Source organism: Oncorhynchus keta, unplaced genomic scaffold (assembly GCF_023373465.1).
Source record: "Oncorhynchus keta strain PuntledgeMale-10-30-2019 unplaced genomic scaffold, Oket_V2 Un_scaffold_14044_pilon_pilon, whole genome shotgun sequence".
NCBI lineage: Eukaryota > Metazoa > Chordata > Actinopteri > Salmoniformes > Salmonidae > Oncorhynchus > Oncorhynchus keta.
In genome coordinates, this window is record NW_026290781.1 from 429126 (window position 1) to 445000 (window position 15875).

General features: G+C 41.1%; 1 protein-coding gene and 1 long non-coding RNA gene across 38 annotated transcripts in view; one reads left to right on the top strand and one right to left on the bottom strand.

The window, feature by feature from the left end:
* The window catches only part of LOC127927437 (ephrin type-B receptor 4b-like), a 90762-nt gene that overhangs the window by 28424 nt on the left and 46463 nt on the right, over positions 1-15875 (top strand). For 7 of the 37 annotated variants that reach the window (XM_052513866.1, XM_052513869.1, XM_052513871.1 and 4 more), the window contains exons 2-6: positions 1587-1657; positions 4085-4227; positions 4483-4624; positions 11837-11986; positions 12167-12410. In XM_052513866.1, the coding sequence (XP_052369826.1) occupies positions 1587-1657; positions 4085-4227; positions 4483-4624; positions 11837-11986; positions 12167-12410 (750 nt within the window). The other 30 variants (XM_052513873.1, XM_052513874.1, XM_052513883.1 and 27 more) reach the window with 30 other exon arrangements.
* On the bottom strand, positions 3664-4197 carry LOC127927440 (uncharacterized). The gene is made up of 3 exons (XR_008127415.1): positions 4064-4197; positions 3854-3913; positions 3664-3703 (listed from the first exon to the last, which is right to left on the bottom strand). It is a non-coding gene; the product is annotated as an uncharacterized LOC127927440 (long non-coding RNA).

Consider the following 15875-nt stretch of genomic DNA (forward strand, 5'->3'; position numbering starts at 1 on the left):
ATTATTATATCATATATATATTATATTATTATATCATATATATTTATATTATATTATTATATCATATATATATTATATTATTATATCATATTTATATTATATTATTATATCATATATATATTATATTATTATATCATATATATATTATATTATTATATCATATATATATTATATTATTATATCATATATATATTATATTATTATATCATATATATATTATATTATTATATCATATATATATTATATTATTATATCATATATATATTATATTATTATATCATATATATATTATATTATTATATCATATTTATATTATATTATTATATCATATATATATTATATTATTATATCATATTTATATTATATTATTATATCATATTTATATTATATTATTATATCATATATATTTATATTATTATATCATATTTATATTATATTATTATATCATATTTATATTATATTATTATATCATATATATATTATATTATTATATCATATATGTATTATATTATTATATCATATATGTATTATATTATTATATCATATATATATTATATTATTATATCATATTTATATTATATTATTATATCATATATATTTATATTATATTATTATATCATATATATATTATATTATATTATTATATCATATATATTTATATTATATTATTATATCATATATATTTATATTATATTATTATATATATATATTTATATTATATTATTATATCATATATATATTTATATTATATTATTATATCATATATTATTTATATTATATTATTATATCATATATATATTATATTATATTATTATATCATATATATATTATATTATATTATTATATCATATATATTTATATTATATTATTATATCATATATATATTATATTATATTATTATATCATATATATATTATATTATTATATCATATTTATATTATATTATTATATCATATATATATTATATTATTATATCATATATATTATATTATTATATCATATATATATTATATTATTATATCATATATATATTATATTATTATATCATATATATTTATATTATATTATTATATCATATATATTTATATTATTATATCATATATATTTATATTATATTATTATATCATATATATTTATATTATATTATTATATCATATATATTTATATTATATTATTATATCATATATATTTATATTATATTATTATATCATATATATATTATATTATTATATCATATATATTTATATTATATTATTATATCATATATATTTATATTATATTATTATATCATATATATTTATATTATATTATTATATCATATATATTTATATTATATTATTATATCATATATATTTATATTATATTATTATATCATATATATTTATATTATATTATTATATCATATATATTTGTATTATATTATTATATCATATATTTTATATTATATTATTATATTATATATTTATATTATATTATTATATTATATATTTTATATTATACTATTATATATTGCGTTCTATTAATATATGTTGTTATATATTATATCATCCTATGTTAATTCTAAGTCACCTCCCTCTCTCCTCTAGAAGTGGTAATGAACACTAAACTGGAGACGTCAGATCTACGATGGACCGTTTACCCACACACAGACTCTGAGGTATACACACACACACACACACACACACACACACACACACACACACACACACACACACACACACACACACACACTAATGCACCGAGTTGCTGGAACCAATTCCAAAACATACATCTTGAAGTTCTGGTGCTGTTCTGACAGTTTAAAGTCTTGATGTTCTGGTGCTGTTCGGACAGTTTAAAGTCTTGATGTTCTGGTGCTGTTCTGACAGTTTAAAGTCTTGATGTTCTGGTGCTGTTCTGACAGTTTAAAGTCTTGATGTTCTGGTGCTGTTCTGACAGTTTAAAGTCTTGATGTTCTGGTGCTGTTCTGACAGTTTAAAGTCTTGATGTTCTGGTGCTGTTCTGACAGTTTAAAGTCTTGATGTTCTGGTGCTGTTCTGACAGTTTAAAGTCTTGATGTTCTGGTGCTGTTCTGACAGTTTAAAGTCTTGATGTTCTGGTGCTGTTCTAACAGTTTAAAGTCTTGATGTTCTGGTGCTGTTCTGACAGTTTAAAGTCTTGATGTTCTGGTGCTGTTCTGACAGTTTAAAGTCTTGATGTTCTGGTGCTGTTCGGACAGTTTAAAGTCTTGATGTTCTGGTGCTGTTCTGACAGTTTAAAGTATTGATGTTCTGGTGCTGTTCTGACAGTTTAAAGTCTTGATGTTCTGGTGCTGTTCTGACAGTTTAAAGTCTTGATGTTCTGGTGCTGTTCTGACAGTTTAAAGTCTTGATGTTCTGGTGCTGTTCTGACAGTTTAAAGTCTTGATGTTCTGGTGCTGTTCTGACAGTTTAAAGTCTTGATGTTCTGGTGCTGTTCTGACAGTTTAAAGTCTTGATGTTCTGGTGCTGTTCTGACAGTTTAAAGTCTTGATGTTCTGGTGCTGTTCGACAGTTTAAAGTCTTGCTGTTCTGGTGCTGTTCTGACAGTTTAAAGTCTTGATGTTCTGGTGCTGTTCTGACAGTTTAAAGTCTTGATGTTCTGGTGCTGTTCTCACAGTTTAAAGTCTTGATGTTCTGGTGCTGTTCAGGCAGTTTAAAGTCTTGATGTTCTGGTGCTGTTCTAACAGTTTAAAGTCTTGATGTTCTGGTGCTGTTCGACAGTTTAAAGTCTTGCTGTTCTGGTGCTGTTCTGACAGTTTAAAGTCTTGATGTTCTGGTGCTGTTCTAACAGTTTAAAGTCTTGATGTTCTGGTGCTGTTCGACAGTTTAAAGTCTTGCTGTTCTGGTGCTGTTCTGGCAGTTTAAAGTCTTGATGGGGACTTATTGTAGAGGAATGTAACTGTTTTCTGGGTGATTTTAGTTCTGCTTCCCATGACTGGGTTTTTTATTTATTTTAATATGTATATTTATTGTTGTATATACATGGCACTCAAAAACACTCTATGATGTCATAACCATCTAACTTGTATTATATGATGTCATAACACTCTAACCTGTATTATATGATGTCATAACACTCTAACCTGTATTATATGATGTCATAACACTCTAACCTGTATTATATGATGTCATAACACTCTAACCTGTATTATATGATGTCATAACACTCTAACCTGTATTATATGATGTCATAACCCTCTAACCTGTATTATATGATGTCATAACACTCTAACCTGTATTATATGATGTCATAACACTCTAACCTGTATTATATGATGTCATAACCCTCTAAACTGTATTATATGATGTCATAACACTCTAACTTGTATTATATGATGTCATAACACTCTAACCTGTATTGTATGATGTCATAACCCTCTAACCTGTATTATATGATGTCATAACCCTCTAAACTGTATTATATGATGTCATAACACTCTAACCTGTATTATATGATGTCATAACACTCTAACCTGTATTATATGATGTCATAACCCTCTAACCTGTATTATATGATGTCATAACCCTCTAACCTGTATTATATGATGTCATAACCCTCTAACCTGTATTATATGATGTCATAACACTCTAACCTGTATTATATGATGTCATAACACTCTAACCTGTATTATATGATGTCATAACCCTCTAACCTGTATTATATGATGTCATAACACTCTAACCTGTATTATATGATGTCATAACACTCTAACCTGTATTATATGATGTCATAACCCTCTAAACTGTATTATATGATGTCATAACACTCTAACCTGTATTATATGATGTCATAACCCTCTAACCTGTATTATATGATGTCATAACCCTCTAACCTGTATTATATGATGTCATAACCCTCTAACCTGTATTATATGATGTCATAACACTCTAACCTGTATTGTATGATGTCATAACCCTCTAACCTGTATTGTATGATGTCATAACCCTCTAACCTGTATTATATGATGTCATAACCCTCTAACCTGTATTGTATGATGTCATAACCCTCTAACCTGTATTGTATGATGTCATAACCCTCTAACCTGTATTGTATGATGTCTCAGTGGGAGGAGATGAGTGGTCTGGATGATGAAGGGACCAGCGTGAGAACCTATCAGCTGTGTCCTGGAGACAGCAGCACCTCTCATTGGCTTAGGAGCCGGCTGATCCCCCGAAGGACTGCTTCCGTGCTCTACGTAGAGATACGGTACGGACACACCGATTGGTTGATTGGTTCATAAATATGTTCAGTGATTGGTTGATTCATTGTTTGTGGTCGCTGGGTTACTCTCTAGGTTTCTTCCTTGTAGAGAGTTGCTTCTGCCTCTGCATTGCCTGCTCTTTGGGGTTTTAGACTGGGTTTCTGTAACACATGAAGATGTAAAAAAAATGGCTTCATAAATACATTTGATTGACTTGTTGATTGATTGATGATTGTATGGATGTATATGTTGATTGACAGGTTTACGATGATGGAGTGTTCGTCTCTTCCCTTCAACTCCCACCGGTCCTGTAAAGAGACGTTCAACCTGCACTACTATCAGACAGACACGGACGAAGCTACCAACACACACCCTGCCTGGATGGAAAACCCCTATACTAAGGTACGGTTCCCATGGATACATAGAACTATCAGACAGACACGGACGAAGCTACCAACACACACCCTGCCTGGATGGAAAACCCCTATACTAAGGTACGGTTCCCATGGATACATAGAACTATCAGACAGACACGGACGAAGCTACCAACACACACCCTGCCTGGATGGAAAACCCCTATACTAAGGTACGGTTCCCATGGATACATAGAACTATCAGACAGACACGGACGAAGCTACCGACACACACCCTGCCTGGATGGAAAACCCCTATACTAAGGTACGGTTCCCATGGATACATAGAACTATCAGACAGACACGGTAGGGTTCCCATGGATACATAGAACTATCAGACAGACACGGACGAAGCTACCGACACACACCCTGCCTGGATGGAAAACCCCTATACTAAGGTACGGTTCCCATGGATACATAGAACTATCAGACAGACACGGACGAAGCTACCAACACACACCCTGCCTGGATGGAAAACCCCTATACTAAGGTACGGTTCCCATGGATACATAGAACTATCAGACAGACACACACCCTGCCTGGATGGAAAACCCCTATACTAAGGTACGGTTCCCATGGATACATAGAACTATCAGACAGACACACACCCTGCCTGGATGGAAAACCCCTATACTAAGGTACGGTTCCCATGGATACATAGAACTATCAGACAGACACACACCCTGCCTGGATGGAAAACCCCTATACTAAGGTACGGTTCCCATGGATACATAGAACTATCAGACAGACACGGACGAAGCTACCGACACACACCCTGCCTGGATGGAAAACCCCTATACTAAGGTACGGTTCCCATGGATACATAGAACTATCAGACAGACACGGACGAAGCTACCGACACACACCCTGCCTGGATGGAAAACCCCTATACTAAGGTACGGTTCCCATGGATACATAGAACTATCAGACAGACACGGACGAAGCTACCAACACACACCCTGCCTGGATGGAAAACCCCTATACTAAGGTACGGTTCCCATGGATACATAGAACTATCAGACAGACACGGACGAAGCTACCGACACACACCCTGCCTGGATGGAAAACCCCTATACTAAGGTACGGTTCCCATGGATACATAGAACTATCAGACAGACACGGACGAAGCTACCAACACACACCCTGCCTGGATGGAAAACCCCTATACTAAGGTACGGTTCCCATGGATACATAGAACTATCAGACAGACAGACAGCTACCAACACACACCCTGCCTGGATGGAAAACCCCTATACTAAGGTACGGTTCCCATGGATACATAGAACTATCAGACAGACACGGACGAAGCTACCGACACACACCCTGCCTGGATGGAAAACCCCTATACTAAGGTACGGTTCCCATGGATACATAGAACTATCAGACAGACACGGACGAAGCTACCAACACACACCCTGCCTGGATGGAAAACCCCTATACTAAGGTACGGTTCCCATGGATACATAGAACTATCAGACAGACACGGACGAAGCTACCAACACACACCCTGCCTGGATGGAAAACCCCTATACTAAGGTACGGTTCCCATGGATACATAGAACTATCAGACAGACACACACCCTGCCTGGATGGAAAACCCCTATACTAAGGTACGGTTCCCATGGATACATAGAACTATCAGACAGACACACACCCTGCCTGGATGGAAAACCCCTATACTAAGGTACGGTTCCCATGGATACATAGAACTATCAGACAGACACAGCTACCAACACACACCCTGCCTGGATGGAAAACCCTATACTAAGGTACGGTTCCCATGGATACATAGAACTATCAGACAGACACGGACGAAGCTACCAACACACACCCTGCCTGGATGGAAAACCCCTATACTAAGGTACGGTTCCCATGGATACATAGAACTATCAGACAGACACGGACAGCTACCAACACACACCCTGCCTGGATGGAAACCCCTATACTAAGGTACGGTTCCCATGGATACATAGAACTATCAGACAGACACGGACGAAGCTACCAACACACACCCTGCCTGGATGGAAAACCCTATACTAAGGTACGGTTCCCATGGATACATAGAACTATCAGACAGACACCCTGCCTGGGACGACGGTTCCCATGGATACATAGAACTATCAGACAGACACACCCTGCCTGGATGGAAAACCCCTATACTAAGGTACGGTTCCCATGGATACATAGAACTATCAGACCCTGCCTGGATGGAAAACCCCTATACGGTACGGTTCCCATGGATACATAGAACTATCAGACAGACACGGACGAAGCTACCAACACACACCCTGCCTGGATGGAAAACCCCTATACTAAGGTACGGTTCCCATGGATACATAGAACTATCAGACAGACACGGACGAAGCTACCAACACACACCCTGCCTGGATGGAAAACCCCTATACTACGGTTCCCATGGATACATAGAACTAAGACAGTACGGTTCCCATGGATACATAGAACTATCAGACAGACACACACCCTGCCTGGATGGAAAACCCTATACTAAGGTACGGTTCCCATGGATACATAGAACTATCAGACAGACACACACCCTGCCTGGATGGAAAACCCCTATACTAAGGTACGGTTCCCATGGATACATAGAACTATCAGACAGACACGGACAGCTACCGACACACACCCTGCCTGGATGGAAAACCCCTATACTAAGGTACGGTTCCCATGGATACATAGAACTATCAGACAGACACACCCTGCCTGGATGGAAAACCCTATACTAAGGTATGGTTCCCATGGATACATAGAACTATCAGACAGACACGGACGGCGGTTCCCATGGATACACACACCCTGCCTGGATGGAAAACCCTATACTAAGGTACGGTTCCCATGGATACATAGAACTATCAGACAGACACGGACGAAGCCTGGATGGAAAACCCTATACTAAGGTACGGTTCCCATGGATACATAGAACTATCAGACAGACACGGACGAAGCCTGGATGGAAAACCCTATACTAAGGTACGGTTCCCATGGATACATAGAACTATCAGACAGACACGGACGAAGCCTGGATGGAAAACCCCTATACTAAGGTACGGTTCCCATGGATACATAGAACTATCAGACAGACACGGACGGTTCCCATGGATAGCCTGGATGGAAAACCCCTATACTAAGGTACGGTTCCCATGGATACATAGAACTATCAGACAGACACGGACGAAGCCTGGATGGAAAACCCCTATACTAAGGTACGGTTCCCATGGATACATAGAACTATCAGACAGACACGGACGAAGCCTGGATGGAAAACCCCTATACTAAGGTACGGTTCCCATGGATACATAGAACTATCAGACAGACACGGACGAAGCCTGGATGGAAAACCCCTATACTAAGGTACGGTTCCCATGGATACATAGAACTATCAGACAGACACGGACGAAGCCTGGATGGAAAACCCCTATACTAAGGTACCGTTCCCATGGATACATAGAACTATCAGACAGACACGGACGAAGCCTGGATGGAAACCCCTATACTAAGGTACGGTTCCCATGGATACATAGAACGTCGTGATTGGAGTATCTGAAGTGCAGTACAGCACTCCTTTGAAATGAAGTCATTTTTAGACAAATATGGAAATGTGTCATTTTGTCACTTTCGTGGCGAAGACATATGCAACTCCTGAAGAAACGGACTTGAAGCTAGCTAGTGTAGTAAGAGAACCTACCAACGGACTTGAAGCTAGCTAGTGTAGTCAGAGAACCTACCAACGGACTTGAAGCTAGCTAGTGTAGTCAGAGAACCTACCAACGGACTTGAAGCTAGCTAGTGTAGTAAGAGTTAGAGAACCTACCAACTGACTTGAAGCTAGCTAGTGTAGTCAGAGAACCTACCAATGGACTTGAAGCTAGCTAGTGTAGTCAGAGAACCTACCAACTGACTTGAAGCTAGCTAGTGTAGTAAGAGAACCTACCAACTGACTTGAAGCTAGCTAGTGTAGTAAGAGAACCTACCAACTGACTTGAAGCTAGCTAGTGTAGTAAGAGAACCTACCAACTGACTTGAAGCTAGCTAGTGTAGTAAGAGAACCTACCAACGGACTTGAAGCTCGCTAGTGTAGTAAGAGAACCTACCAACTGACTTGAAGCTAGCTAGTGTAGTCAGAGAACCTACCAACTGACTTGAAGCTAGCTAGTGTATTAAGAGTTAGAGAACCTACCAACAGACTTGAAGCTAGCTAGTGTAGTAAGAGTTAGAGAACCTACCAACTGACTTGAAGCTAGCTAGTGTATTAAGAGTTAGAGAACCTACCAACGGACTTGAAGCTCGCTAGTGTAGTAAGAGTTAGAGAACCTACCAACTGACTTGAAGCTAGCTAGTGTATTAAGAGTTAGAGAACCTACCAACTGACTTGAAGCTAGCTAGTGTATTAAGAGAACCTACCAACTGACTTGAAGCTAGCTAGTGTAGTAAGAGAACCTACCAACTGACTTGAAGCTAGCTAGTGTAGTAAGAGAACCTACCAACTGACTTGAAGCTAGCTAGTGTAGTAAGAGAACCTACCAACTGACTTGAAGCTAGCTAGTGTAGTAAGAGAACCTACCAACTGACTTGAAGCTAGCTAGTGTAGTAAGAGAACCTACCAACTGACTTGAAGCTAGCTAGTGTAGTAAGAGTCAGAGAACCTACCAACTGACTTGAAGGTAGCTAGTGTAGTAAGAGAACCTACCAACTGACTTGAAGCTAGCTAGTGTAGTAAGAGAACCTACCAACGGACTTGAAGCTAGCTAGTGTAGTAAGAGAACCTACCAACTGACTTGAAGCTAGCTAGTGTAGTAAGAGTCAGAGAACCTACCAACGGACTTGAAGCTAGCTAGTGTAGTAAGAGAACCTACCAACTGACTTGAAGCTAGCTAGTGTAGTAAGAGAACCTACCAACTGACTTGAAGCTAGCTAGTGTAGTAAGAGAACCTACCAACTGACTTGAAGCTAGCTAGTGTAGTAAGAGAACCTACCAACTGACTTGAAGCTAGCTAGTGTAGTAAGAGTTAGAGAACCTACCAACAGACTTGAAGCTAGCTAGTGTAGTAAGAGAACCTACCAACTGACTTGAAGCTAGCTAGTGTAGTTAGAGAACCTACCAACGGACTTGAAGCTAGCTAGTGTAGTAAGAGTTAGAGAACCTACCAACGGACTTGAAGCTAGCTAGTGTATTAAGAGTCAGAGAACCTACCAACTGACTTGAAGCTCGCTAGTGTAGTAAGAGTTAGAGAACCTACCAACTGACTTGAAGCTAGCTAGTGTAGTAAGAGTTAGAGAACCTACCAACTGACTTGAAGCAAGCTAGTGTATTAAGAGTTAGAGAACCAACCAACGGACTTGAAGCTAGCTAGTGTAGTAAGAGTTAGAGAACCTACCAACTGACTTGAAGCTAGCTAGTGTAGTAAGAGTTAGAGAACCTACCAACTGACTTGAAGCTAGCTAGTGTATTACGAGTTAGAGAACCAACCAACGGACTTGAAGCTAGCTAGTGTAGTAAGAGTTAGAGAACCTACCAACAGGGTTGGAGTGTGTCTCCATTGACAACCAACCAAACAAACAAACAAACAATCCTTCCTTGTTAGTTTGTTTATGGACCATTACAGGAAGACCCCTCCAGACGACCTTATTGGTTTACCATCCTGTCTAACCCTCTGACCCCTCCAGATGACCTTGGTTTACCATCCTGTCTAACCCTCTGACCCCTCCAGACGACCTTATTGGTTTACCATCCTGTCTAACCCTCTGACCCCTCCAGACGACCTTCTTGGTTTACCATCCTGTCTAACCCTCTGACCCCTCCAGACAACCTTCTTGGTTTACCATCCCGTCTAACCCTCTGACCCCTCCAGACGACCTTATTGGTTTACCATCCTGTCTAACCCTCTGACCCCTCCAGACGACCTTCTAGGTTTACCATCCTGTCTAACCCTCTGACCCCTCCAGACAACCTTATTGGTTTACCATCCTGTCTAACCCTCTGACCCCTCCAGACAACCTTCTTGGTTTACCATCCTGTCTAACCCTCTGACTCCTCCAGACGACCTTCTTGGTTTACCATCCTGTCTAACCCTCTGACCCCTCCAGACGACCTTATTGGTTTACCATCCTGTCTAACCCTCTGACCCCTCCAGACGACCTTCTAGGTTTACCATCCTGTCTAACCCTCTGACCCCTCCAGACGACCTTATTGGTTTACCATCCTGTCTAACCCTCTGACCTCTCCAGACGACCTTATTGGTTTACCATCCTGTCTAACCCTCTGACCCCTCCAGACGACCTTCTTGGTTTACCATCCTGTCTAACCCTCTGACCCCTCCAGATGACCTTGGTTTACCATCCTGTCTAACCCTCTGACCCCTCCAGATGACCTTGGTTTACCATCCTGTCTAACCCTCTGACCCCTCCAGACGACCTTATTGGTTTACCATCCTGTCTAACCCTCTGACCCCTCCAGACGACCTTATTGGTTTACCATCCTGTCTAACCCTCTGACCCCTCCAGACGACCTTCTTGGTTTACCATCCTGTCTAACCCTCTGACTCCTCCAGATGACATTGGTTTACCATCCTGTCTAACCCTCTGACCCCTCCAGACGACCTTCTTGGTTTACCATCCTGTCTAACCCTCTGACCCCTCCAGATGACCTTGGTTTACCATCCTGTCTAACCCTCTGACTCCTCCAGATGACCTTGGTTTACCATCCTGTCTAACCCTCTGACTCCTCCAGATGACATTGGTTTACCATCCTGTCTAACCCTCTGACCCCTCCAGACGACCTTCTTGGTTTACCATCCTGTCTAACCCTCTGACCCCTCCAGATGACCTTGGTTTACCATCCTGTCTAACCCTCTGACTCCTCCAGATGACCTTGGTTTACCATCCTGTCTAACCCTCTGACTCCTCCAGATGACATTGGTTTACCATCCTGTCTAACCCTCTGACCCCTCCAGACGACCTTCTTGGTTTACCATCCTGTCTAACCCTCTGACCCCTCCAGACGACCTTCTTGGTTTACCATCCTGTCTAACCCTCTGACCCCTCCAGACGACCTTATTGGTTTACCATCCTGTCTAACCCTCTGACCCCTCCAGACGACCTTCTTGGTTTACCATCCTGTCTAACCCTCTGACCCCTCCAGACGACCTTATTGGTTTACCATCCTGTCCAACCCTCTGATTCCCAGGTGGATACAGTAGCAGCTGACTTCCTGCTTCGTAGGGGCGGAGAGAAGAAGTCCAACGTGAAGACTCTCAGGATTAGTCGGTTGACTAAAAGGGGCGTGTACCTAGCCTTCCAGGCACAGGGAGTCTGCATGGCCTTATTGGCTGTCAGGGTACGAGATCTTTAACAAGTTCCTTACCTTTACCTCAAACTAGTGTTTGTGTGTCTTTCAACAGTCCGCAGTTTTCTGAAGTTTTACAAAATCCCAGGCAAATGTGCGTATTCTGAGGTCAATCAATCGATACATTTCTTCACTTTCTAGTTTCTTTCTAACCTGTATTTTGTCCCCAAGGTGTATTTTAAGAAGTGCCCCACCCTGACGCGTTCCTTCTCCCGATTCCCTGAGACTGTTCCACATACCTTGGTGGAGGGGGCTCAGGGAGAGTGTGTAGACAACGCCGTGACCTCCCCGGGCGAGCTGGCACGCCCTCCCAGCATGCTGTGCGGTGAGGACGGACAGTGGGTCGGTCAGCCGGCCACTGCCTGCGCCTGTCGGCCAGGGTATGAAGCTACAGACACAGACCTCCGATGCAAAGGTGAGAGAGAGAGCAACAGAGATATTATGTCAGAGAGAGTAACAGAGATAAACAGAAGAGAGATGGTAACAGACTAGAGGGAGAAACAGAAGAGAGATGGTAACAGACTAGAGGGAGATGGTAACAGACTAGAGGGAGAAACAGAAGAGAGATGGTAACAGACTAGAGGGAGAAACAGAAGAGAGATGGTAACAGACTAGAGGGAGATGGTAACAGACTAGAGGGAGAAACAGAAGAGAGATGGTAACAGACTAGAGGGAGAAACAGAAGAGAGATGGTAACAGACTAGAGGGAGAAACAGAAGAGAGATGGTAACAGACTAGAGGGAGATGGTAACAGACTAGAGGGAGAAACAGAAGAGAGATGGTAACAGACTAGAGGGAGAAACAGAAGAGAGATGGTAACAGACTAGAGAGAGATGGTAACAGACTAGAGGGAGATGGTAACAGACTAGAGGGAGAAACAGAAGAGAGATGGTAACAGACTAGAGGGAGATGGTAACAGACTAGAGGGAGATGGTAACAGACTAGAGGGAGAAACAGAAGAGAGATGGTAACAGACTAGAGGGAGATGGTAACAGACTAGAGGGAGAAACAGAAGAGAGATGGTAACAGACTAGAGGGAGATGGTAACAGACTAGAGGGAGAAACAGAAGAGAGATGGTAACAGACTAGAGGGAGAAACAGAAGAGAGATGGTAACAGACTAGAGGGAGATGGTAACAGACTAGAGGGAGAAACAGAAGAGAGATGGTAACAGACTAGAGGGAGAAACAGAAGAGAGATGGTAACAGACTAGAGGGAGAAACAGAAGAGAGATGGTAACAGACTAGAGGGAGATGGTAACAGACTAGAGGGAGATGGTAACAGACTAGAGGGAGAAACAGAAGAGAGATGGTAACAGACTAGAGAGAGATGGTAACAGACTAGAGGGAGATGGTAACAGACTAGAGGGAGAAACAGAAGAGAGATGGTAACAGACTAGAGGGAGAAACAGACTAGAGGGAGATGGTAACAGACTAGAGGGAGAAACAGAAGAGAGATGGTAACAGACTAGAGGGAGAAACAGAAGAGAGATGGTAACAGACTAGAGGGAGAAACAGAAGAGAGATGGTAACAGACTAGAGGGAGATGGTAACAGACTAGAGGGAGATGGTAACAGACTAGAGGGAGATGGTAACAGACTAGAGGGAGAAACAGAAGAGAGATGGTAACAGACTAGAGGGAGAAACAGAAGAGAGATGGTAACAGACTAGAGGGAGATGGTAACAGACTAGAGGGAGAAACAGAAGAGAGATGGTAACAGACTAGAGGGAGAAACAGAAGAGAGATGGTAACAGACTAGAGGGAGATGGTAACAGACTAGAGGGAGATGGTAACAGACTAGAGGGAGAAACAGAAGAGAGATGGTAACAGACTAGAGGGAGATGGTAACAGACAGAAGAGAGATGGTAACAGAGGGAGATGGTAACAGACTAGAGGGAGAAAGAGAGAGATGGTAACAGACTAGAGGGAGAAACAGAAGAGAGATGGTAACAGACTAGAGGGAGATGGTAACAGACTAGAGGGAGATGGTAACAGACTAGAGGGAGAAACAGAAGGAGATGGTAACAGACTAGAGGGAGAAACAGAAGAGAGATGGTAACAGACTAGAGGGAGAAACAGAAGAGAGATGGTAACAGACTAGAGGGAGATGGTAACAGACTAGAGGGAGAAACAGAAGAGAGATGGTAACAGACTAGAGGGAGATGGTAACAGACTAGAGGGAGAAACAGAAGAGAGATGGTAACAGACTAGAGGGAGAAACAGAAGAGAGATGGTAACAGACTAGAGGGAGAAACAGAAGAGAGATGGTAACAGACTAGAGGGAGAAACAGAAGAGAGATGGTAACAGACTAGAGGGAGAAACAGAAGAGAGATGGTAACAGACTAGAGGGAGATGGTAACAGACTAGAGGTAACAGATGGATGGTAACAGACTAGAGAAGGAGATGGTAACAGACTAGAAGAAACAGAAGAGATGGTAACAGACTAGAGGGAGATGGTAACAGAGGAGATGGTAACAGACTAGAGGGAGATGGTAACAGACTAGAGGGAGAGATGGTAACAGACTAGAGGGAGAAACAGAAGAGAGATGGTAACAGACTAGAGGGAGAAACAGAAAGAGATGGTAACAGACTAGAGGGAGAAACAGAAGAGAGATGGTAACAGACTAGAGGGAGATGGTAACAGACTAGAGGGAGAAACAGAAGAGAGATGGTAACAGACTAGAGGGAGATGGTAACAGACTAGAGGGAGAAACAGAAGAGAGATGGTAACAGACTAGAGGGAGATGGTAACAGACTAGAGGGAGAAACAGAAGAGAGATGGTAACAGACTAGAGGGAGAAACAGAAGAGAGATGGTAACAGACTAGAGGGAGATGGGAGGGAAAACAGAAGAGAGAACAGACTAGATGGTAACAGACTAGGGAGAAACAGAAGAGAGATGGTAACAGACTAGAGGGAGAAACAGAAGAGAGATGGTAACAGACTAGAGGGAGATGGTAACAGACTAGAGGGAGAAACAGAGAGTAACAGACTAGAGGGAGAAACAGAAGAGAGATGGTAACAGACTAGAGGGAGATGGTAACAGACTAGAGAAACAGGAGATGGTAACAGACTAGAGGGAGAAACAGAAGAGAGATGGTAACAGACTAGAGGAGGGAGATGGTAACAGACTAGAGAAGGAGATGGTAACAGACTAGAGGGAGAAACAGAAGAGATGGAGATGGTAACAGACTAGAGGGAGATGGTAACAGACTAGAGGGAGAAACAGAAGAGAGATGGTAACAGACTAGAGGGAGATGGTAACAGAGAGAAGAGAGATGGTAACAGACTAGAGGAGAAACAGGAGAAACAGAAGGAGATGGTAACAGACTAGAGGGAGAAACAGAAGAGAGATGGTAACAGACTAGAGGGAGATGGTAACAGACTAGAGGAGAGAGATGGTAACAGACTAGAGGGAGATGGTAACAGACTAGAGAAGAGAGATGGTAACAGACTAGAGGGAGAAACAGAAGAGAGATGGTAACAGACTAGAGGGAGATGGTAACAGACTAGAGGGAGAAACAGAAGAGAGATGGTAACAGACTAGAGGAGATGGTAACAGACAGAGGGAGAAACAGAAGAGATGGTAACAGAGATGGTAACAGACTAGAGGGAGAAACAGAAGAGAGATGGTAACAGACTAGAGGGGGAGATGGTAACAGACTAGAGGGAGAAACAGACTAGAGAGGAGATGGTAACAGACTAGAGGGAGATGGTAACAGACTAGAGAAACAGGAGATGGTAACAGACTAGAGGGGATGGTAACAGACAGAAGAGAGATGGTAACAGACTAGAGGGAGATGGTAACAGAGAAACAGAGAGATGGTAACAGACTAGAGGGGAGAAACAGAAGAGAGATGGTAACAGACTAGAGGGAGAAA